We start from the raw sequence: 21,114 nt of genomic DNA on the forward strand, positions 1-21,114 counted from the left end.
GGATAGTAGGTAGCGTGGAAGCCCGTGCCCGGTCCCGGCACTCTGTCCAGCCTAGACCCGTTGAGTCTTTTTTACGTCAACCGCGTGGGTTTCGCCCGAGCTGTTTCGTGATGGGCAGGACAAATTGTCGGTCTGCCGCCGAATGAACGCGCAGAAGCTTGGAGATTGAGATGAGGGAGGAGGCCTATCTATCTCCTTCGCGCACGCCGCCCCCCTCTCTTCCCCCCCCACGGCCGAGCCGAACATGTCTTCACCCTCGCGCTAGTCCCTGGCCCCCGCTGCATCTGCAATCACCCTCAAGGGGGCTCCCGAAGCTTGGAAGGGTCGATGACCGGGATGACGGGGGAAGGGTGAGGCGACGAGAGATACCCTTTCTGCCGTTGGCAACTTGTGAACTCTTACTCGATTCGATTTGGCTCTGGATTCGATCGAGGAGGGGCTCCCAGATGCGTATATAATCTTGCGGGCGCACCCTCCGTCCTCGATTCCTGTAGACATCTGGATCCTCATCAGCTTTTTCTTAATAGCGACGAACTCAGACCGCACCTCTCGGGAGACACCAGCTCAAAATTCTTTCCTCTGAAACGCCACATTCCAACTTCGACCAACCGCCCAAAATGTCCAACCTCCCCGTGGAGCCCGAGTTCGAGCAGGCCTACAACGGTACGTCGCCACGCCGATGCTGTACAGGCATGCCGCAACCTTGAGAGCGAGACTAATATGACGAAACAACAGAGTTGGTCAGCACCCTCGAGAACAGCTCCCTCTTCACCCAGTACCCCGAGTACAAGACCGCCCTCGAGGTCGTCTCCATTCCCGAGCGCGTCATCCAGTTCCGCGTCGTCTGGGAAGATGACAAGGGCAAGCTCCAGGTCAACCGCGGCTACAGAGTCCAGTTCAACTCGGCCCTGGGACCCTACAAGGGAGGCTTGAGATTCCACCCCACCGTCAACCTGTCGGTTCTCAAGTTCCTCGGTTTCGAGCAGATCTTCAAGAATGCTCTGACTGGCCGTAAGTTGCCCCTCAAAAACTCTCCGATCCGAGAGGTGGAAGAAGCGCTTTGCTGATCCGTCGAGAATAGTCAACATGGGCGGTGGCAAGGGTGGTGCCGACTTCGACCCCAAGGGCAAGAGCGATGCCGAGATCCGTCGCTTCTGCGTCGCTTTCATGCGCCAGCTCAGCAAGCACATCGGTGCCGACACCGACGTTCCTGCTGGTGATATCGGCGTCTCCGGTCGCGAGATTGGCTGGCTCTTTGGCACCTACCGCCAGGAGCGCAACAAGTTCGAAGGCGTCCTTACCGGCAAGGGCCTCACCTGGGGCGGCAGTTTGATCCGCCCGGAGGCTACCGGCTACGGTGTCGTCTACTACGTCGAGCAGATGCTTAAGTACGCCGGCAAGGGCACCTTCGCCGGCAAGAGGGTCGCCATTTCTGGATCCGGTAATGTCGCGCAGTACGCAGCGCTCAAGTGCATTGAGCTTGGTGCCACCGTCGTCTCCCTGTCCGACTCGCATGGCTGCCTCGTCGCCGAGGGCGACGCTGCCTTCACCCCCGAGCAGATCGAGAACATTGCCGACCTCAAGGTTCAGCGCAAGTCTTTGACCGAGTTCGACCACAAGGGCTCTTTCATGTACATCAAGGGTGCCCGCCCCTGGACCCACGTCGGCAAGGTCGACATCGCCCTGCCTTCCGCCACCCAGAATGAGGTTTCCAAGGAGGAGGCCGAGGCGCTCGTCGCCGCCGGCGTCATTGCCATCGCTGAAGGCTCCAACATGGGCTGCACTCAGGAGGCCATTGACGTTTTCGAGGCCCACCGCAAGGAGAAGGGCGCCGAGGCCGTGTGGTACGCCCCCGGCAAGGCCGCCAACTGCGGTGGTGTTGCCGTCTCTGGCCTTGAGATGGCCCAGAACAGCCAGCGTCTGAGCTGGTCCCGCGAGGAAGTTGACCAGAAGCTTAAGGACATCATGACTGCCGCTTTCGAGAACGGTGTCAACACCGCGAAGGAATACGTCAAGGGCGGCGAGAGCGAGCTCCCCAGCTTGGTCGCTGGCAGCAACATCGCCGGCTTCGTCAAGGTTGCGCGCGCCATGCACGACCAGGGTGACTGGTGGAACTAAGCGTCACCGTCAGCAAAACGGACGCGATGGACCTTGGAAAAGACAGTGCGAGTTGCAGCAACCACGCCTCAAGGGCGGTGGATAGACGTAGTGATGACTTTGGGATTTCTCGGTGTAACGTCCAATTGTATTCTGGAGCTGGCGTTGGTGGCAGGGATATCTGAGTTAATTCAATACCAAGCATTTTGTTTTCAAGCATCTGGGCTGTTTGTTTTGAGTGGTGACTGGTCATCTCCGAATAGCCAACTGCTTACTTACCGATTATGCCCCTCTCATCCTTTACAACAAATGCCGAAGGAAGGGCGTGAAGGAGCCGGATCCTATGTGAAGCGCCACCGTCCAAGGAATAGCGTCCGGGACGGTGGCATGAAGAGACGTTACTGACGAAATGACCCTAAGATCCTGCCAGATTTGGCCGACTGCATGGTCAAACAAGCAAGTACATGTAAAAGCAGTCGACTAGGTCAGAGTGGTTCAGACAATTCATCGCTACATCACTTAATGGAGCGAGTGTGTTCGATTGGTGAGTTGACTCAGCCAGTATGTTGTAAACAGTTGCTGCTCAAGAACACTGATTAGCTACATGACTGAACCACAATAAAGGTGAAAGGAATCACCCAGAAATCCAAAGTGGACGATTCCTTCGTAGCCAGAGCCAGCACGATATAGTTCTGCACTTTCCCGGAATGGTCAAAAACCGCATAGCATCATACGAAAACAAACAGGCCAGGCCAGGCCATAAGGGCCGAATGAACCCATGGTACAGCGATGAAATAGCAATGAATCGATTCGACGAAGAGCATGCCGGAAACCGTGAAGCAGCCACGCGATCTGCATGTGACAGTGCAGCGCCTAATGACTTAAGGTACGTTGCCAAGGCGGTCCCTCTTAAGGTCGCACAGGTACACAATATGAAGAAAAACACGGTAAAAAAAACACAGTATAAGTGTTATGCCCAACACTGAACACATCATAAGGTTTCTTCAGAAATGCAGCGCCTAATAACGAGTTGAAGTTGTTCGTGCCCCAGTCTGATGGACTAACAGGGGCCCATTCCCCTGTCTCGGGCTCACGTAGGTGACACTGACAAGGCGTGAGTTGTGCTGCAACACGCATGCGCCAGCCTCGTAGCGCGGAGCTGGCATTGGCCAAACGGAGGTACAGTTGGCCAGCAGTTATCGTTGACCGGTCTCCGTGTTGTCCAAAGATACTTTGTGCGACGGCCGGAAAGAGAAGAATCCGGGGAGGTGTTGTGCGCTGTAGAACGTATTGACGATAATGCTGATTCGATCTCGGAATAGACCCAGGGCGACACAACAGGTCGGTGATGTTTTATTTAACGTCATGCTATTGATATCGCGTGTTTTGAGTGGTGGAGTTCGTAGATGGCTGGCACCGCTCCTAAGGGACGTAACGAGAGGCGTCGGTTGACACGATGTATCGCAACCTACCCTCAACTCTCTCTAACAGAAGTACCTACCAAGTATTGTACCGCCAAATTGCGGACCTTTTGTACATTGGGTTGACCGTAGCCAATCTCAGCAGAGTCGTTGCCTACGTTTTGTCAAGTTGCCGCGACGCCACCGGACAGATGGCATCCATCCGAGGCAGTCAACGGCCCCCATTCTCGGTGTAAGTGGTTGCAGCGTACCTATTGACCAGGGGCCTTCGGATTGATCCCTGAAGGAGTGGTTGTCTGATGTAGCGAGTCAGTGTGTCTGAGCAGATGGGCACTTCAGCCCTATTCATGTGCAGGGAACAGGAAGGTTGACTGGTGGGCAGACAAGACGACGACATTGGGTCGATGGCGATGGCGATGCCGACGACCCCGGCGCGTTTGGCTCCATAGCACAATCGCTGACGGTTAACCGGGAGCATCGGTGTGATTTACCAATGATGACGGAGATGCAGAACATAGAGAGGGACGGTTGGAGATGGTCAAGACGATTATACGCAGCTTGGTCAGGGGTTAATGCTGCTGCGGAGTGCCATTGGCAAGACGATAGGTCAGATGTAAGCTCAGCCTGATGGTTGCCTTGAGGGGACATCCACAGAGAGAGAGGGAGAGAGAGGGGGGGGGAGATTTCTGGATTGGAATTGGAAGCAGTCCCGAGAAGGCACCGATGAGAAGAGGTGGGTGGGGGCTGCCGAGTCGGCATGGCAGTAGCGGAAGGCGCAGTGTAGCGTAACGACCACCTCCTACGCCCTCTGTCAGCCGCATAGCGCTCGTTCGGCAAGGCCGCGGGGCCGCCAGACGGTGGGTGCAGTCTCCTCCATCCACTACGGGTCCTTGCCGCGGACCCGCAGCGTTGGTGCTTATTACAGCAGGGTTACTATAGTACGTCGCTCGACTGGGGGCTCTCATGGCCCCTCGCATGGATGAGGATACAGTCAGACGACAAGGGAAATAGATCAGGCAGTCAGTTGAGTACAAGACACCTCGGACTTTGTCAACTTCGCATGCGATTTCCCTTGGTATGTTCTCTGCTGACAAGTCACCGTCTCTTTACCCCTTCCCCAACTGTCTGTTTTCCAATTCCACATGTTGGCACAAGCCCTGCGCGGTGATGGTAGCAGCATAGGCAACCCTGTAACTATGCATGCTCGGTCGCGTTTTTCTCTCGCCAATGGACACCAAATTAGACAACCTTCCAACAGGTTCATGTCGGCCATCCGAGAAAGAGTAGCCTAGCGTGTAGGTCTCACCTGTGTGCCTGCACTCCGCCTTGTTAGGATGGTCTGAGGAGGTACCTGCGCCTTTATGATCGACGCTGTCTGCCCGTACTTTTACAACTGATTTTGGCCTTTGCTACCCAGGGAGAGACAATACAAGTTTACGTGGGCCAAGGTCGGGTTGCATGCAAGTCTTTCTCTCTCTGCCTTGCCGATGAGGAGGATGTTTCGTCGATGCTCGTTCCCGCCCAAGTTGCACTCTATCTCTTGTCAAGGAATTGGCACAAGCCCGACATTGTGCAGTTGCACAAGGGATTGTGTAGCTTCCTGTCACCTGAAATCTTGGTGCGCAACGGAAGGATTAAGACTGGGCTAGCCCAGCCTGACAATTCCGAGGTGTTGGCTGCCATGTGGCATTGGCGCGGAAGCCGTCGTCAAGGTACTTTTAACGTCGACCGACCCACTCTGAGCCGTCGTCAGCTCTACACCAGATTCGCCGTTCTTGTTGTTGTTGGCGGTCAGCAATACCTAAGTAGTGAGTGTGCAGTGTAGTCGGTGACAGCGGCCGTGCTTTGCGGCTCCTTGTTACCCCCCAACGGTTGCGGCTGTCTCGGTCGCATGGTTCATACGTGGACTTCCCGTGACCGGCGCTCCGGTGTCGATTGTGGCTGCCTGGGGTCAATCAAGGATATAGATCATTTTAAGTCTGTTAGTTAGCATTCTCCCCCGTTTGCTGGATTCGTTTACTCGCTTCACGCCAGGGATGTTTTTGGCATTCGTTTTACCAGCCAGTCAGTGTTGCTTGACGCCAGCCGGGCTACGCCCAGGATCGAAACGGGCAACCACTCCGTCGGGGTGGAGCCACCGGACCTGGACCAGTACGTACCGAAGCTCACTATCGACGTCCGCCAGGCTAAGGCCGAAAGGGAAACGAGCCTCGAGGTTTGTCATTGGTTCATTTGCGCGATGGCAGATCAAATGCATGTCGCTACCAGCCACTCGACGGCGACCCCACATCGGCTTTTCTTCTCCTCTCCTCTTCACTCGCTCGCATACTGCGTGACTGCTCGCAGCCAGGCATTCAGCTCCGGCTCCGAATCCTACCCACCTATGGCACCAACAACACCAACATGAGGCGGATTCCTTTTTCCTCCCCCCCCATCGTGGAAGACTCGGTCCGGCCAATAGACACAGATCGGCTCGGGTACTGCACAATAGTCCCCTGCACGATCATACTTGGCTGTTCCAGGCCGGCTCCCCTCCGTCCCTCAGCCCCCTTTTCGCAGTACGCCGCTGTTGCTCTCTCACCTTGTATTTTCGACGACGACGCCTTCTGCACATCCTCATCCCCTGCGCCAACACAACCGTCCACTCAGACTTCGAGAAACATGGCGCTGAACCCTCCGAGTCTCACTCCAAACTTCATTTCCACCACCTCTTGCCGGCTTCAGCATTTCAGCCCGTGCCGAAGCTGAGCTCCTTTGTAGCCTCCCGACTCTCAACATGAGCTCCAGCCAGCCTCGCCACTGCGTGCCACCTTCGCAATTGGTTTGAGATTCTCTACGAATTCAGATGCCACGTTCTGGGCCTAGGACTTGAGACATGATATAGTCGTGCCTGACATCAGACCATCGCAACACCGGCCTGCCTCGAGTTTGGTAGAGAGTCACCGCGGGTCCTCATGCCGGTTGCTGCGACTTTCTCCACTGCCCGCCGTCATGGATCACCGTTCATCTCTTCTCTTGCGCATCAGCCCGCACTTGATTGAGAGAACGGATGCGGCACCGTTCCTCGCCGAGTTGGAGAGGTTCGCAATCCGTAGCGCACCCAATGTACCTCGCACCCCCATGCACCGCTGGCAAGGATGCCCCTGGCACCCCGGCCACCCAAGATGGTGTTCCTCCCCTGCCTGTTGTGGACTCTCCGTCTAGGTATCTACACAAGAGCACATTTGGTACTAGTGTGGGAGTTCTTACCAGGAAAAGGCTCACGGCGCATCTCCCTCTGCTCAACCCCCCATGGTATTCCGGGGCCATATGTTTACATCTTCTTGTAGCTCTTTTCTCTCCCTTCGCCTCAATTGTAGCCTCGTCGTCCGCATCCGTCTTGACATATGAATCTACATCCTCACCTCTGCTCCATCTCGTTATATAGACTCTGGTGTGCCCTCCTCGTCTCCAGTCCGTTGCTCGACAATCAAACCCGATCAACATATTCCACCACGTACTAATCATATAACCCGCTCCAAAGCCCTACGCATTTTATTCTCATTCTCAACAGACAGAGCTACCTGCCTCTGAACGATACAGTGACAGCACACCTCCTAGACCCAGGCCACGAACCAAATCCAGAGTTTCTAGCGCTAGACGCGCCGCATTGATGGCTCCGATGGCTACTACCGTTGATCCAATAAACAGCATTGAGCCCATCAACGTCGATAAGGCCAATGGGTTTCACGCAGAAAACAACGGCGCTCATGTCAACGGCCACAATGGCCACAATGGCTCAACTCCCAGACAGAACGGCTTCTCGCCTGCCTCGACAGACTCACGCCCTCCCACGTCGTCATCCCGTTCGTATCAAGAGGATACCCCGTCCAACGGGATCAGATACAGCAGATCCCATAGAATCCCGACGTTCGGCATCCATGAAGAGGATAACGGTCCCAGGTCAAGGGGCTATGCGAACATCCGCACATATGCTGATGATGCTCGGAGACAGTACCCCCGCATCTCAAAGCCCGTGGAGTTGATGCGCAGCAGTTATGACTGTGTTGTCATCGGCTCGGGCTACGGCGGTGCTGTTGCTGCATCCCGTCTTGCCCGCTGTAAAGATGCGAACGGGAAGCGCCAGTCGGTCTGTGTACTGGAACGAGGCCAGGAGAAGTGGCCTGGCGAATACCCCACCGGAGTTCTCGATGCTTTCGACGAGGTCCACGTCTCTGGCGAGTTCGCCCCTGGGTGGCTTCCAAGTACCACCATTGAAAGGGGTGACCCGACGGGCATGTATCACTTAATATTTGGAAAGGGGCTCAACGCAGTTGTCGGCAACGGTAAGTGCACTACACTCATTTCGAGCTTTCGAAAAAGAAAAGAAAAGCATGTTGCTGACCCGTGACAGGCCTCGGAGGAACTAGTCTGATGAACGCTAACGTCTTCCTCGAGGCGAACGAGGCCACCCTGTCCATGCCTATCTGGCCAAAGGTCATCAGGGAGGACCCCGGAAGTCTCAAGAAGTGTGAGTATCGCTCTACACACTCATGATGCGCCATTCGAGGAAACTAACGTGCTCCGCGTCAGTCTACCAGAGAGCCAGGGAGGTTCTCGAGCCCACCGAGTATCCAGACGATTGGCCTGAGCTTCCCAAAGTTAAGCTCTTCAAGAAACAAGCAGCTGCTCTTGGCCTTGCGAACAAGTTCAAAATGGTGCCCCAAACGACCAGATTCCGAAATGGCCCCAACAGCACCGGCGTGGAGATGTCCCCATCAGCTTTGACCGGCCAGGACTGCACTGGTCTCAACGACGGATCCAAGACGACTACCCTGGTGACATATCTGGCAGACGCCTGGAACTGGGGCGCAGAGATGTTTTGCGAGAGCGAGGTCCGATACATCAAGAAGGCCGACCCCAGTGTCGGCGGTTACCTTATCTTTTTCGCCTGGCATGGTCGCAACAGGGGTCACTTCAAAGCAAACCTCCATGGCGACTTGATGTGGGTTCATGCCAAAGAGTGTGTCTTCCTGGGCGCCGGTGCCATCGGCAGTACCGAGATTCTTCTCCGTAGCAAGGAGATGGGTCTGCCAATGAGCCCACGCGTTGGCGAGAACATGAGTGGCAACGGTGACATGCTGGGCTTCGGGTAGGTCCATCCTTCTCTCTGTAGGAAACACAGTCTTGGGGCTAACAGTTGAGCCAGATACAACATGGACGAAGAAGCGAACGCAATCGGAACGCCCTTCCCGAGTCCGTATAACCCGGTCGGTCCCACGATTAACTCCATCATTGATGATCGTGAGGGGCATGAGAACCCGCTCGATGGGTACGTGATCCAGGAGGGCGCGATTCCCCGGTCAATGACACCATTCCTCCAAACACTGTTGGAGATGATGCCCGGAAACATCGAGGCCACTGGGGAGCCACTGCATGAGAGAGTGCGTTCCGCCTTCGCCCGATATTCAAGCCACTTGTTCGGCGCCTACCGCCAGGGCGGATCAATGGACAACACGCAGGTCTACCTGGTCATGTCCCACGACAGCAGTCAGGCGATGCTCACTCTCAAGGATGACAAGCCGGTTCTCGAGTTCCTCGGAGTCGGACGCAGCGATCATGTCCGGAAGCTCAACGACTTGTTGGCCAAGGCCACCCAAGCTGTTGGCGGAACATTTGTCAACAACCCATTCCATGCCTTGATGGGAGGTCAACAGGTGACTGTTCATCCTATCGGGTAAGTTCACATTCTGGTCAACCAAAATCACTTTCTAACAGAGTATATCTAGTGGGGCATGCATGGCTCGAGATGACACTGGTGCCACCGGCGTGACGAACGATGTCGGCGAGGTATTCGCCGGGGACGAGGATGAAACCCACCCCGGTCTGGTTGTGACTGATGGCTCCGTCATTCCCGGCGCCATCGGTGTCAACCCCTTCGCCACCATCACGGCCCTCGCTGAGCGTTCTGTCGACGCCTACATCCACAGGAAGAACCTCAAGATCCACCCCAACAAGAACGGCATCCTGGACCTTTTTGGCGAGCCCAAGTTCGCACCAAAGAACAACCGAGACACGGAAAAGCTCAGCGTCGAGTCACAGAAGATCCACGAGGCAAAGTCGCTGATCCATCACGCCAGCAGGTCAAAGGCAGGGGGCTTTGGCTTCACTGAGGTCATGTCGGGATTCGTCCACGGTGATGACGGGCTAGTTGCCGACAAGCGCGCCACCTATGAGCTGGCTTACCGGACGGCCAAGAGCCTGTGCGAGAGCGCGAGGTTCTTCCTTAGCGTCCAGGCCTTCAACACGAAGTCCATGATCAAGGAGCCGGATCACTCGGCCATGTTGACGGGAACCTTTGTCTGTCCCACCATCCGCGGGTCTCCGTTCATGGTTCAACGAGGCGACTTTAACCTCTTCATTCTCGATCAGAAGGCTCCCGGAACCCGGAACATGACCTACGACTTTGATCTGCGAGGCGTCAACGGCGAGAAGTATCACTTCCATGGGTACAAGGTTGTCGATTCTTCCGTCGCGCTGGCCCCGTTCCAGTTCTGGAAGGCCACCAGCACCCTCTACGTCACCGTCTCCGAGCCGAACCGCAGTCTGGATGTCACCGATGATTGCGAAGAACCGTGGCGTCTCGGAAGGGTCATCGCCAAGGGCATCATGCACATCCAGCCCGCCGACTTCGTCTCCCAGATCATGACCATGACGCCGACGGGCAGCAGTCTCATCAGGAAGGCGTACAGCGCGGCGAGCTTCTTGACCTACTTCACCCGCAAGTCGCTGTCTCTCTTCCTTGCGCCCTTCACCCCTCTGCAGTACCCCAGCGTCACCTACAACGGTTACGTCAACGACACCCCCCCGACCGCGTCGTTTGTCATCGTCGCTCGCGACGGCGTCAAGACGCGGATGCACATGTGGGAGCCGACCAACCCCAGCATCGAGCCCAAGAACCTCTTCATGATCCCGGGTGCCGCCGTGGACCATCAGATCTACGCGCTGCCCACGATCAAGTATAATGCGGTCAACTACTTCACGCGCGCTGGCTACCGCGTCTTCATCGCAGTCCACCGCATCGGCCAGCTGATGGTTGCCCAGAACAACTGGACAACCTACGACGCTCGGCTCGACATGCAGGCCTGCCTAGAGTACATCCGTGAGAAGTACGCCGAGGGGAACTCTCCGGACAACAAGGTCTACTGCATCGCCCACTGCATGGGCAGCGTCGCCTTCTCGTGCGGCCTCCTCGACGGCACCATCCCCTCGAGCTGGGTTCACGGCATCACTGGCAGCCAGGTCTTCATGAACCCCATCTGGACGACCCTCAACATGGCCAAGGTCATGGCGGGCCCGATCCCGCTCGACAGGATGTACAAGATGGTGCTAGGAAACTGGTTCTCCTGCAGCACGGCCAAGGATGACAGCTTCCTCCAGCGGGCCCTCAACGAGGCGTTGCGGCTGTACCCGGAGGAGAGGAAGGAGATCTGTAACAACGCCAGCTGCCATCGTTGCACGCTCGTCTTCGGCCGGTGCTGGAACCACAACAATCTCAACGAGGCAACGCACAGGCAGATTGACCGCTTCTTCGGTGGCGTCAACATGACACAGTTGCACCTCCTCATGAAGCAGGGGTTCGAGGGCCACGTTATGACCAACGGCCCGCTCTTCCGGCCTCTCACGACGACGGAGAACATCCGCAGACTCAGGGGCATCCCCGTCATGCTCTTCGTCGGGCGCGACAACGCCGTGCTGACCCCCGAGGCGACAGAGCGCACGTACGAGATCCTGTGCGACACGTTCGGGTCCCACGGCGGAGATGGCCGGAAGGGGCTGCAGTATCGTCGCCGCGTCGTCCCCGGGTACGGCCACCTAGACTGCTGGATGGGCCGTAACGCGTGGAAGGACGTATATCCCTTTGTCAGGGAGGAGGTTGACCGTGTCGTCCGCGGGGAGGATTACCACTTTGACGACCCCGAGGACAAGTTCTCCCGCATGGTGGACAGCGGCGAGCTTCTGTACTAGGTAGATGGATGTCTTGAGGATCTTCTTTGTCAGTAACACTTTGTTTGTTAGGCGTCTCCTCCCGTTAGGAGGCGGACGTTGATTGTATCGATACCCTCGCGCCTTTCCTCGGTTCACTTGAGAAAGGGTATGTAACGGGGGAAAAAAAAGAGGGGATTAGGGGGGGGAGGGGTCAAGGAGCACATGAGGAAAGAAATACACGCTGGGTTTCCCTCAGTAGCCGAAAAGAGGGGGTTCGTCACTCCCTTTTTCTTCTTCCACAATGGGATGGAGTTTTGGGGGTGGAAAAATTCGTTGTCAGAAAAGGGGGAGCTGCGCTTCCAATGTTAAAATTCCACATCATTCATCCATTCGTTGCTTCAGCTGAGATCAAGAGCCCAGTATCGCAAAAAGATTCAAGTGTTGTTGTACAACGTAGGGCTAGGCCCGCCCATTCCCTCCCCGATACCAAGTCCCGGTTCATGGTCACATTAACATCGCCCCCATCCCCTTTGTCGGATGGTGGCTGCCCTGTTCTTTGAAGGAAGATAGTAAAAAGATGACACAAAAGTATTCATACACGCCCACGGTTCCGCGTCAAAACATCTCGGCGAGGGGCTTGACGTAGTTTGCTTCCAGCGCATCCCAGTCGACCTCGCCGGCGGCGCGCTCGGCCATCGGCGGCGGCGCCCAGGCGTCGTCAAAGATGAGCCGCGTGTCGTCGCGGTAGATGAAGCTCTGGCGGTGCCACTCCTCCTCGTTGGGCGCCTCGACTCGCCCCAGCGCGATGTCGAGCTGCTCCAACGAGGCGGCATCGTCGTCCTCATCGCCCCAAGCGATCCAGGCTGTCGTCGTCCGGCCACCCTCGGCGTCGACTTTGTGCGAAAAGGGGCCCCACTCGAACGTGCCGTTGGTGAACTCCGGCGCCGTGATCTCGACGACCTGGCCCCTCCGTCGCTTGTGCTGGTGCGTCGCCGTGGACGAGGTCGAGGCCACGACGCGGGTGAGTTTCACCTCGAACACGCCCTTTGTCGTCGCGAAGCCGCCCCTCGCGAAGGCGAGCCATTTCGAGAGGTGGGGGCGGACGGTCCACTCGGCGCCGGCGGGGGCGAGGAGCTGGATGCCCAGGACCTCGGATGTCAGCACGCTCGTCGGGCCCGAGGACCACCCGTGGCAATGGGAGTTGCGGGCCGCGGACCAGTAGGCTGGGTACTGCACGCCGCCGTCGACCATGAAGCCCTCGGCGAGGGTACTGTTTGTGAAGCCGGGCCCGTCAAGGAGGTAGGACCACTCGAGGAGTATCAGCTCGACGGCCGCGTCATGGTCGTCGGCGGCGGCGTGGGCGAGCAGCTCGAACGACGACACAAAGGGGGAGATGACGTTGGGGAACTCGACGGCCGGTGCGCCATGCTTCGTCCACCGTGACTGCAGGTTACCCGACACCACGGCGCGGCGGGACCGCGGCGTCGCGCCCGAGATGAGGGCCCAGCTGTTGCCGTCCTGCGGGTCGGTGTGTTCCGGGCCGCGGCAGCTCCGCCGGCCAATGTTGTCCGAGTAGAGCCCCGTGTCTTTGCAGAAGAGCTGCTGGATCCCAGAGTTGAGCGTCATACGCAGGCCGGACCAGACGCCGCGCGGGCGGGCTGCGGGTCGGTCGTCGCCGAGCCACCCGGCGAGCCTAATGCTCTTGTCCAGTGCAGCGCTGAGCAAGGCGCTGGCCTCGAGGTTGTGGCCCGTCATGCCCGGGCGCAGCCAGTCGGCGCCGCTGGTGACGTGGAGGAGGCCGGTGTGGTCCACCTTGTCGATGCTCACATTCAGGGCCTTGAGGTATGCCGGCCAGCGCCGTGCCAGCCAATCGACGTCACCCGAAAACTTGACATAGTTGTAGGCGCCCAGGAGGGTGTGGAGGTGGTACGTGTCGCTGAACTCGCCGCGGAAGCCTAGAGGCGGGCCGGCGTATGGCAGCGAGCCGTCGGGGTACTGGTGGTCGAAGAGGACATCGAGGGCGTTGCGGACGGCGGTCATGTCGTAGGTGCTGACGGCGATTCCGGGGATGGCGATGGACATGTCGCCGGGCCAGACGACGCGGTCGCGCTTGGCGCCGTCGGTGGTGACTGCGGTCCCGTTGGCGATGGTGAAGTTGGAGTACCACGACCCCGTAGGCGACTCGTTGTGGTCCCAGTCACGGTTGTAGTCGATCAGGGCGGAGCCCTCGCGCGGGTCGATGGTCGAGAGCTGGAGGGTATAGGCGCCGGCATACCATATGCGGTTGAGGGTGCTGCTCGAACTGTGGAAGTAGCCCGAGTAGGCGCGGCCGTTTTTCTGTGAAGGGAAGGCGGTGCAGTTAACCCACAGGTTTTGAAGCGTCACCCACGGCTTCTTGTAAGGATCTCTACCGGACGGGTTGACGAGGACCTGTTGGCTCTTGTCGTCGTTGTCATCGTCGTCGCCGAGAACGGCCTGGCCCTCTGGGCGAGCTTGCTCTACGATACGGTCGTCGGACAGGACAGGGTACTCAGGCATTGAGAGGGTGAGGTACTTAAAGGCTCCCCTGATAAACTCCTTACCCACGCACACCGTGCCGGCTGTATCGCCAAACTCGAAGTGCAGGGGCAGGTCGCGTTCCAACTTCTCGGTCGTGGTGTCCGGCTGCGTTCCGGCGTAGAGCGACGATTCGGAGTACGCCAGATAGATCTCGGGGTCGTTGCCGGCGGAGGATACATCGAAGCATACGCTACGCAGGACCAACAGTGATTAGCCACAGGGAGCATCGGCGGGTGACCAGGTTCGGAAAGATACCGTCCAGCAATGTTCTCCTCAAACTCCAGCGTCAACACCGCACCCGGCCCAATTGTGATGCCGCGGCTGAACGTGTCCACGGCCGCAGTGCCGATCTCAACCGCCTCGAACCCCGACGTCGTGATATTCCCCTCGGCGTCCCATATGCGAGACGGCACAATATGCGTCTTGTTCGCCGGCGCTTTGATATATCTCTCCCAAGGTCCCTTGAAGACCGACACATCGGGGAGAGCCTCCGGGTCGATAAACGGAGGCCGCAGTGCCGCCAGAGCCGTGGACGGCGCGAGAAACATGGCCAGGGAGGCCCATCGCGCAACGTGCACAGTGGTGGGTTTCATGGCGCCGATTCGGTGGTAGATGGGCCAAATGGATAGAAGGTCGACAATAGGAAAAGCGGTTCGGGATGATCAGGTATTTGTCCAGCCGGTCGAGGCCATCTGGAAAGCGTGCTTGTAGATGGAGGGCACGCGCTGATGGAGGTGTGGGGTGTCGGAGGATTGGAAGGCCGTCCCTGTTGAGGGAGAGATGGACGGAGGTGTGTGCACGAGCTACTCGTGTTGGTGTGTTGGTGCAGTGCAACGTGCGATTGCAGATTTGGGGGCATCCTTATCCGTAGTGTACATACCTAGGTAGTCGGTAGGGAGGGTGTTTGAGTGAGTGCCGAACCAAGCTACCCCGCCTCCATTCCCCACCCGGCCCCGCGACCCCGGCCGCCGATCATCAGGAAGTCTTCGAACAGTGGATCCACCTACCTAGCCATTCCGTCTATAGGTACTAGTCGCCAGCCCCCACAAATCGTTTCCTTCTCTGTTCTCGGTATGTGATGCTGTGTTGTTAGTTAGGTACAGCGCTCACAGAGAAACACGTGGTAATGTAGTTCCCGCTGGACTCATTGTCGCAAGATAAACCTGTATTTGCCCTCTTCTGTCCAAACTATCAGGACCAGGTCTCCCTTCTCTTTCGGAGTCCCGGACACGATAGCATGTCTCAAGTCATTGCTCTAATCCTTGATGTAAGTCGCAGCGCCACCTCTACCATTTTTATGCGTCTAATCCGTCCAGCTCTATCAGCTTTCCAACCATCTTAATCACCTCGTTGTCCGTGAGATCCAACCCAGGATTCTCAATCTTCATCGCAATCACATCGTCAACCATGCCTCTGAGTCTTGACACCAAGACTCCCAGTCGTGCCCATCCCCGGAGACGCACCCACTCATCGACCACAAGTCCTCTTCCCAAGGTATCCAGGCTGATAGCACCCGAGAACAAAAGCAACGTGTATGCGTTGAAAGCTACAGCCATGTCAGTAAGGTTCCCTTCGCCCCGCACACAACAAAACAATACAGTGACTTACGCGTCAGGTCCCGAATGAACGTCTTGCTAGTGGAGATCAGGGTGAAGTATGACATGAACGAAGCGTTGCCGGTGAACCCCTGGCTGCCGAACAGCGTGCTGCTGGGGTGCACAAACACGCGGCCCTGCTCCTGGGTGAAGTACTTGATCGTCCGCGCCTCCGGGTCCAGCTCCTTCGTACCAGAAACCGTATTGGTGAACTTCTTGTCGGGGTACTGAATGCGCGCGATCTGCGGGTTGAACGCTGAAGCCGTGAGCGCTCGTAGAAGCGTCATGCCGGACTTGCTCCGACTCTGCGCCGCCGCAAACCGGTTCGTCTCGACGATTCCAATCTCGGAAAGGGCCGAGTAGTACTGCATCCGAGTTGCCGATATGTCGTTCAGCGTGAGCCACGAGAGGAAGTTATCATCGCAGAAGTTGCGCAGCTGGCGTTGACCTACGCCGTCGCCCCTCATCTCGTCCCACTGCTTGAAGGCCTCGAGGTCGGTAAGGAGGTCGCCGTCGCCGTTGGAGAAGCGCATGCGTGCGTCCTTTGCCTGGTCTCGCTTGTCCGGAGGCGACATAAAAGGGCTGCGGGTACTGAGGATGGCTGCAATCGCGACACAGTCATCCAAACACCCAAAAATGGCACCGTAAACCATGAGTTTTGCGCATCGGAGATCGGCTGGGATCATGGCGAGCTGCTGTCCTAGGGCCGTCATTTCATCTCCGTCCAACGCACCCATCCGCCGCAGCAGCTTGATAGCTCCGTCGACCGCCGTGCTGTCTGGAGGCGTGGGCGACTGCGAAAGAAACCCGGCCACGTTCCTCATTCCCATGGCGCGCACTGAAAGACACATCTGCTCCAGCGGCACTCGCCTGATCTCGGGATCGGGACGTTCGGCCATCTGTTGCTCGAGATTTCTGGTGTAGAGCTTGTAGCACTTGCCCGCCTGGACTCTGCCTGCACGGCCTCGTCGTTGTTTGCAGGCCGCCTGGGATGCCCAGTTCTCCTCCAACTTCCTCATGTTATTCACAGGGTCATACGTAGTCTCCTTCACCTTGCCGCTGTCGATGACGGCAACGATGTCGTCAATCGTAATCGACGTCTCCGCCACGTTGGTAGCAACCACGATCTTTCTCTTACCGCTGGGTGGGCTGGTAAACACGCGCTTTTGCTCCTTCGTCTCGAGAGAGGCGTGAAGGGGGAGCACATGCAACGAGTTGATCGACCGAAGCGCGCCGCAAGCCCGATTGATTTCCGCCACTCCGGGGAGGAAGATGAGGATTCCTCCCGTCTTGTGCGAATGAGAGAGGTCTGCGTCGATCTCCCTTACAGTCTCTGCGAGAAGGTCGTAGTTGATGCGGTGACCCAGCTTTTGGATCGTCTTGCCCATCGCGTCGCCTCGCCCACCGTCCGCATCACCCGCGTCGCCCCTGAAGCCCGTCATGCTGATGATGTCGTCCAAGTAGTAGTCGTCAACAGGGTATGTCCTTCCGGCGATCTCCACCATGCCGACGTCCAGGCCCTGGGAGGTGAAGTAATAGTTGAAAGATGCGGCATCAAGAGTGGCACTCATGAGCACCAGTTTCAAGAGGTTCTTTCTCTCCTTCATGACCTCCCTGACAATGGTGAGAAGGAAGTCCGTATCCAAACTGCGCTCGTGCACTTCGTCGATGACAACGTGGCTGACGTCAGCTAGCGATGCCGCGACATCTTCGATCTTTCCACCAGAGGTCTGCAGCCTTCTGAGTAGCACACCAGTCGTCACGAACGTGATCTTCGTGTTGTTGCTCCGGCGGTTCTCGCCACGAATGGCGTAACCAATCTCGTCTCCGACCCTGGTGCATCGTTCCTCGGCCACACGGTCGGCCAGACCGAGTGCGGAGATTCTCCTGGGCTGAGTGACCAGCATGTTCACACATTTACCCAGCCCCCTATTGTACAAATCATCCAAGATGAATTGGACCGACTGCGTCGACTTGCCAGAACCAGTCTCTCCGCTGATGATGGTGACATGGTTGTGTTCGACAGTGTTGATGATCTTTTCACGAACCTGCCACGCCGGCAACTTCTGGCGCTTCGACATCATCTTCTCCCAGGCAGGTTCCTCGGTCCTTCTCAGCCACTCGTCTCGTGTCCGAGAATCGGGTGTCCACGAGATGGGCTTGGGCAGCCTCTGTGTTTTTGTTGGGGGCCTCTGCGGTCGAGCCTCGCTAGGGACCTCGGATGCCGTCGATGCCACCGCAGAGATCTCGGAAAGCTTCCCGGGCCGTTCGATGATGCTGTTGACGTTCTGCTGAATCCAGTCGATGGCCACAAAAACCTTCATGGGCTCTTCCCAATAGGAATCCTCCAAATAGGCAAGAGTCTGCTTGATGATGGACAGCTTGATTTGCGCCGGGAGGGGCGCCACGACGGCGAAGATGAGCTGGGCGGGGTAATTGGGCGTCTTGCGGACCTGAACTGCCGCTTCTACCGGCTTGCCTACGTTCTTTACCTTCTCCAGCTTGACCTCGATGATATCGGGTGAGGTCTTTTTGAAATGATCGCCGAAGGAAGACTCCATCGCGGACACTTCGTCGTCCCACAGCTCATCGGCCGAGACGCCCGGTGGAAGAAGCTCCTCCACGGTGCTCCGCTGTGCGTCCTCCGACAGCTGGCCCACGAGGCGTTGCTGAAGAAGCTCAGCTGCTTTGCCCTCACTTCCGCCGGCCTCTTCCAGAACGCGAGCGCAGAGGTCAGGGGCATAGCCTGATTCGGAGAGGCGCTTGATGGCACCCTCCTTCTTGAGATCCATCGATGCGACCGAGATTCCCGCGGCATAGCTCTCTGGCAGGGCCCAACGGGGTAGGTCGTCCTCGGGTACGTGAATCAACAGCCACTCCAGCGTCTCCTCACGATCTTTGCAGATCTCTGTGGCTTCTTCCACATGGCTTCGTCGGAAGTTCAATTTGCTGAGCTCGTCGATGATGGCCTTCTTCTGCATTGCCGGCATCTGCACCTTGTTCGGGTTCCAGGTGACGTACTTTTGAATCAGAGCCTCGACCTGCGTCCGCGAGCGCTTGCCCATCTCAATCTTTGGCGCTGTGATCCAGCCCTTCATGGCGTTGGACGCGCTCAATCCTGATGCGCCAGGCATGGATTTCGCTTTCTCCTTGGCCGCCTCGGCCTCCTTTCTCTTCTTCTCCGCGGCTGCCTTGGAATCTTGCCTCTCTCTAAGAGTCTTGAACGGGTCCGCGTCGTACATCCATGCCTTGCCGTCCTTCACATCCTGCTTCTTGATGTCTTGGAAGTCCTTCCACATGGACTTATAGTCCGGCGGCAGAACAGTGTGCTTGTTCTGCATACTGCAGACCCTGAAGAGGGCGTAAGTTGCCGCGGCGTGCCTAGCCTCCAGGGCGGTGGGCCTTGTGAGAAGGTGCTTGTAGTCAGGGGCGATCTTGAACGGGTCCAGGGTCATGAGCTCCTTGGTCTTCGGGTCCTTTGCGCTGACGGTGACGAAGCAAGCGTATCCCTCGGGGGTCTTTCGCATGTCGTAGACGGGCTTTTCCCACTGCTGTTTCTGGCAGTATTCGTTGAAGAGGTTCTGGGGCAGCTTCCCCGTCCATGATGACCCGCCGATAATCTGTTTGACAGTCGGCTTGTTGGCGGCTGGGCCGGCAGCCTGCTCCATGAGCGACAAGCCAGCGGTCTTCTTGCTCTTGGCACCATCCTTGGAGGACGATGCGGCAGGTTGAGCTGCTGGGGCGGCTACGGCGCCCTTGTCCTTTCCCTTGCCTTTCTTGGGGGGCGCCATGGCTTCTGGCTGTGCTTGCAAGTCGTCGGCTAAGGGAAAACCTGGGCCATGCGGGCCTTGAGGTTGGACGGAGAGTGCGTTGGCGAGGGTGCGTGAGGTGAGATCACGGCGTCGTCAAAAGAGGACGTCGTCGAGATGGATGTCACTGAAAAGTCGCAGGAAATTTTATTCGTCCTTGGATTTCCCACCTCAGTGGTCGTTGGTGTTGCGACAGCCACCAACCCAACCCGGTTTAGGTGTCGGTGGCCTTGCAGATATCGCTTTGTAGTGGGCACCCAGCGACCTTGGCGCCTTGGGCGAATGGCAGGCCAGTACTGGGTAGGTAAGTGGTAGGTACCTATCTTCATGAGGTACTTAAAGGTACCCATGTACTCTATCACTTAGGTATCTAGGTACCTACCTACCTAGGCAGGTTGGCTATGGGCGGCATGGCGGGGCACGGCTTCATCTGCAGCTACCCCGCTGTGGGTAAAGGAGTTTTCCATTGAAGCTTCCCCATCCCCCCTCTCCTCTTACCTGACGCATGCTGCTCCTTTTCACCTCCAAAAAGAAACAACTCGCAGCTTATAATCACAGGCTTGACGGCGTCAGTCACGAACTGCAATCGCGATTGCCACTCATCGCCCGAATTATACACGTACATGATGAGAGAACCGATGCCACGCCCGGGATGATACGCGAAATCAGACTTCCTGGTCTCAGTCTCCCACGTTTTCTAGCAATCCAGCAGTAGCAATGGTGGCAGATGATTCAGACCCGGAAGATGCCATCACCCAGGACGAGATCAAAGGGACCTCTCCCGCGCCGGACGCGCCACGGAATGCTTGTAAGTACACCTCTGATTGGATGTCATACGTAGCACACGCCCTGATACATGCGCACTCAAGTCACGGAGCTCATGACCCGAAAGCGCAAGCCCGAAACAGGCTCCGGGCCATCCAAGCCCTCCCGCAACAAGCCCTTCCGGACCCGTGACGGCCTCGGCGCCTATATTGAGGACCCATTATCTTTTCCTGCCTCGCGCGTGATATACCATAACGACGATTTCGTCGCGATCAACGACCTCTACCCCAAAGCCAGCGTCCATACGCTGCTGCTGCCTCGATCCCCCAAACACAGCCTCCTCCACCCGTTCGAGGCGTTCGAGAACGCCGAGTTCCTAGTGTCGGTGCAGAAGGAGGTTCTAAGGCTCAAGGACCTTGTGGCAAAAGAGCTGCAGCGAAGGTTCGGCAAGGGAAGCAAGGCCGAGGAGGCACGGGAGGCCGTGCTGGACGGGCGCGTTGAGCCGGAGAGCGGAGCGCTGCCCCAGGGCCGGGACTGGCACGCCGAAATCATCACGGGAATTCATGCACACCCCAGCATGAACCACCTGCATATTCACGTCCTCTCGCGGGACATGTACTCGGGGTGCATGAAGCATCGCAAACACTATAACTCCTTCAACACCCCGTTCCTCATCGATGTCGCCGACTTCCCCCTCGCGGCGGATGACCCTCGCCGCCACCCTGGCCACGAAGGGTACCTTATGAAGAGCAGTCTTATTTGCTGGAGGTGCGGCGAGAACTTTGGGAACCAGTTTGCGAGGCTCAAAGAACACTTGGCGGTTGAGTTTGCCGAGTGGGAAAGGGAATAGAAGTGTAATGGGGCGCGTAGCATCTACACAAGAGCACGGCCGTGCTCTAA

At 57.5% G+C, this 21,114-nt stretch overlaps 5 protein-coding genes across 5 annotated transcripts; 3 read left to right on the forward strand and 2 right to left on the reverse strand.

The window, feature by feature from the left end:
- Nucleotides 1-617: 617 nt before the first annotated feature.
- On the forward strand, nt 618-2,118 carry CH63R_04437 (Glutamate dehydrogenase; the record flags this gene model as incomplete). Its single annotated transcript, XM_018299412.1, has 3 exons — nt 618-663; nt 736-1,011; nt 1,082-2,118. The coding sequence occupies 3 exons, from the start codon at nt 618-620 to the stop codon at nt 2,116-2,118; spliced, it is 1,359 nt and encodes a 452-aa protein (XP_018160658.1).
- Nucleotides 2,119-7,170: 5,052 nt separating this feature from the next.
- Nucleotides 7,171-11,525, forward strand: CH63R_04438 (Glucose-methanol-choline oxidoreductase; the record flags this gene model as incomplete). Its single annotated transcript, XM_018299413.1, has 5 exons — nt 7,171-7,843; nt 7,912-8,028; nt 8,091-8,649; nt 8,707-9,234; nt 9,287-11,525. The coding sequence occupies 5 exons, from the start codon at nt 7,171-7,173 to the stop codon at nt 11,523-11,525; spliced, it is 4,116 nt and encodes a 1,371-aa protein (XP_018160659.1).
- Nucleotides 11,526-12,101: 576 nt separating this feature from the next.
- Nucleotides 12,102-14,638, reverse strand: CH63R_04439 (Alpha-l-rhamnosidase a; the record flags this gene model as incomplete). Its single annotated transcript, XM_018299414.1, has 2 exons — nt 12,102-14,235; nt 14,301-14,638. The coding sequence occupies 2 exons, from the start codon at nt 14,636-14,638 to the stop codon at nt 12,102-12,104; spliced, it is 2,472 nt and encodes an 823-aa protein (XP_018160660.1).
- Nucleotides 14,639-15,340: 702 nt separating this feature from the next.
- Nucleotides 15,341-19,431, reverse strand: CH63R_04440 (Helicase associated domain-containing protein; the record flags this gene model as incomplete). Its single annotated transcript, XM_018299415.1, has 2 exons — nt 15,341-15,591; nt 15,654-19,431. The coding sequence occupies 2 exons, from the start codon at nt 19,429-19,431 to the stop codon at nt 15,341-15,343; spliced, it is 4,029 nt and encodes a 1,342-aa protein (XP_018160661.1).
- A 735-nt stretch (nt 19,432-20,166) lies between these two features.
- On the forward strand, nt 20,167-21,064 carry CH63R_04441 (HIT domain-containing protein; the record flags this gene model as incomplete). The annotated part of the gene is made up of 2 exons (XM_018299416.1): nt 20,167-20,257; nt 20,319-21,064. 2 exons carry the CDS (start codon nt 20,167-20,169, stop codon nt 21,062-21,064), a joined length of 837 nt encoding a protein of 278 aa, XP_018160662.1.
- Between the last annotated feature and the right edge of the window lie 50 nt (nt 21,065-21,114).

The sequence above is a fragment of the Colletotrichum higginsianum genome, chromosome 3, assembly GCF_001672515.1.
Source record: "Colletotrichum higginsianum IMI 349063 chromosome 3, whole genome shotgun sequence".
Taxonomy (NCBI): domain Eukaryota; kingdom Fungi; phylum Ascomycota; class Sordariomycetes; order Glomerellales; family Glomerellaceae; genus Colletotrichum; species Colletotrichum higginsianum.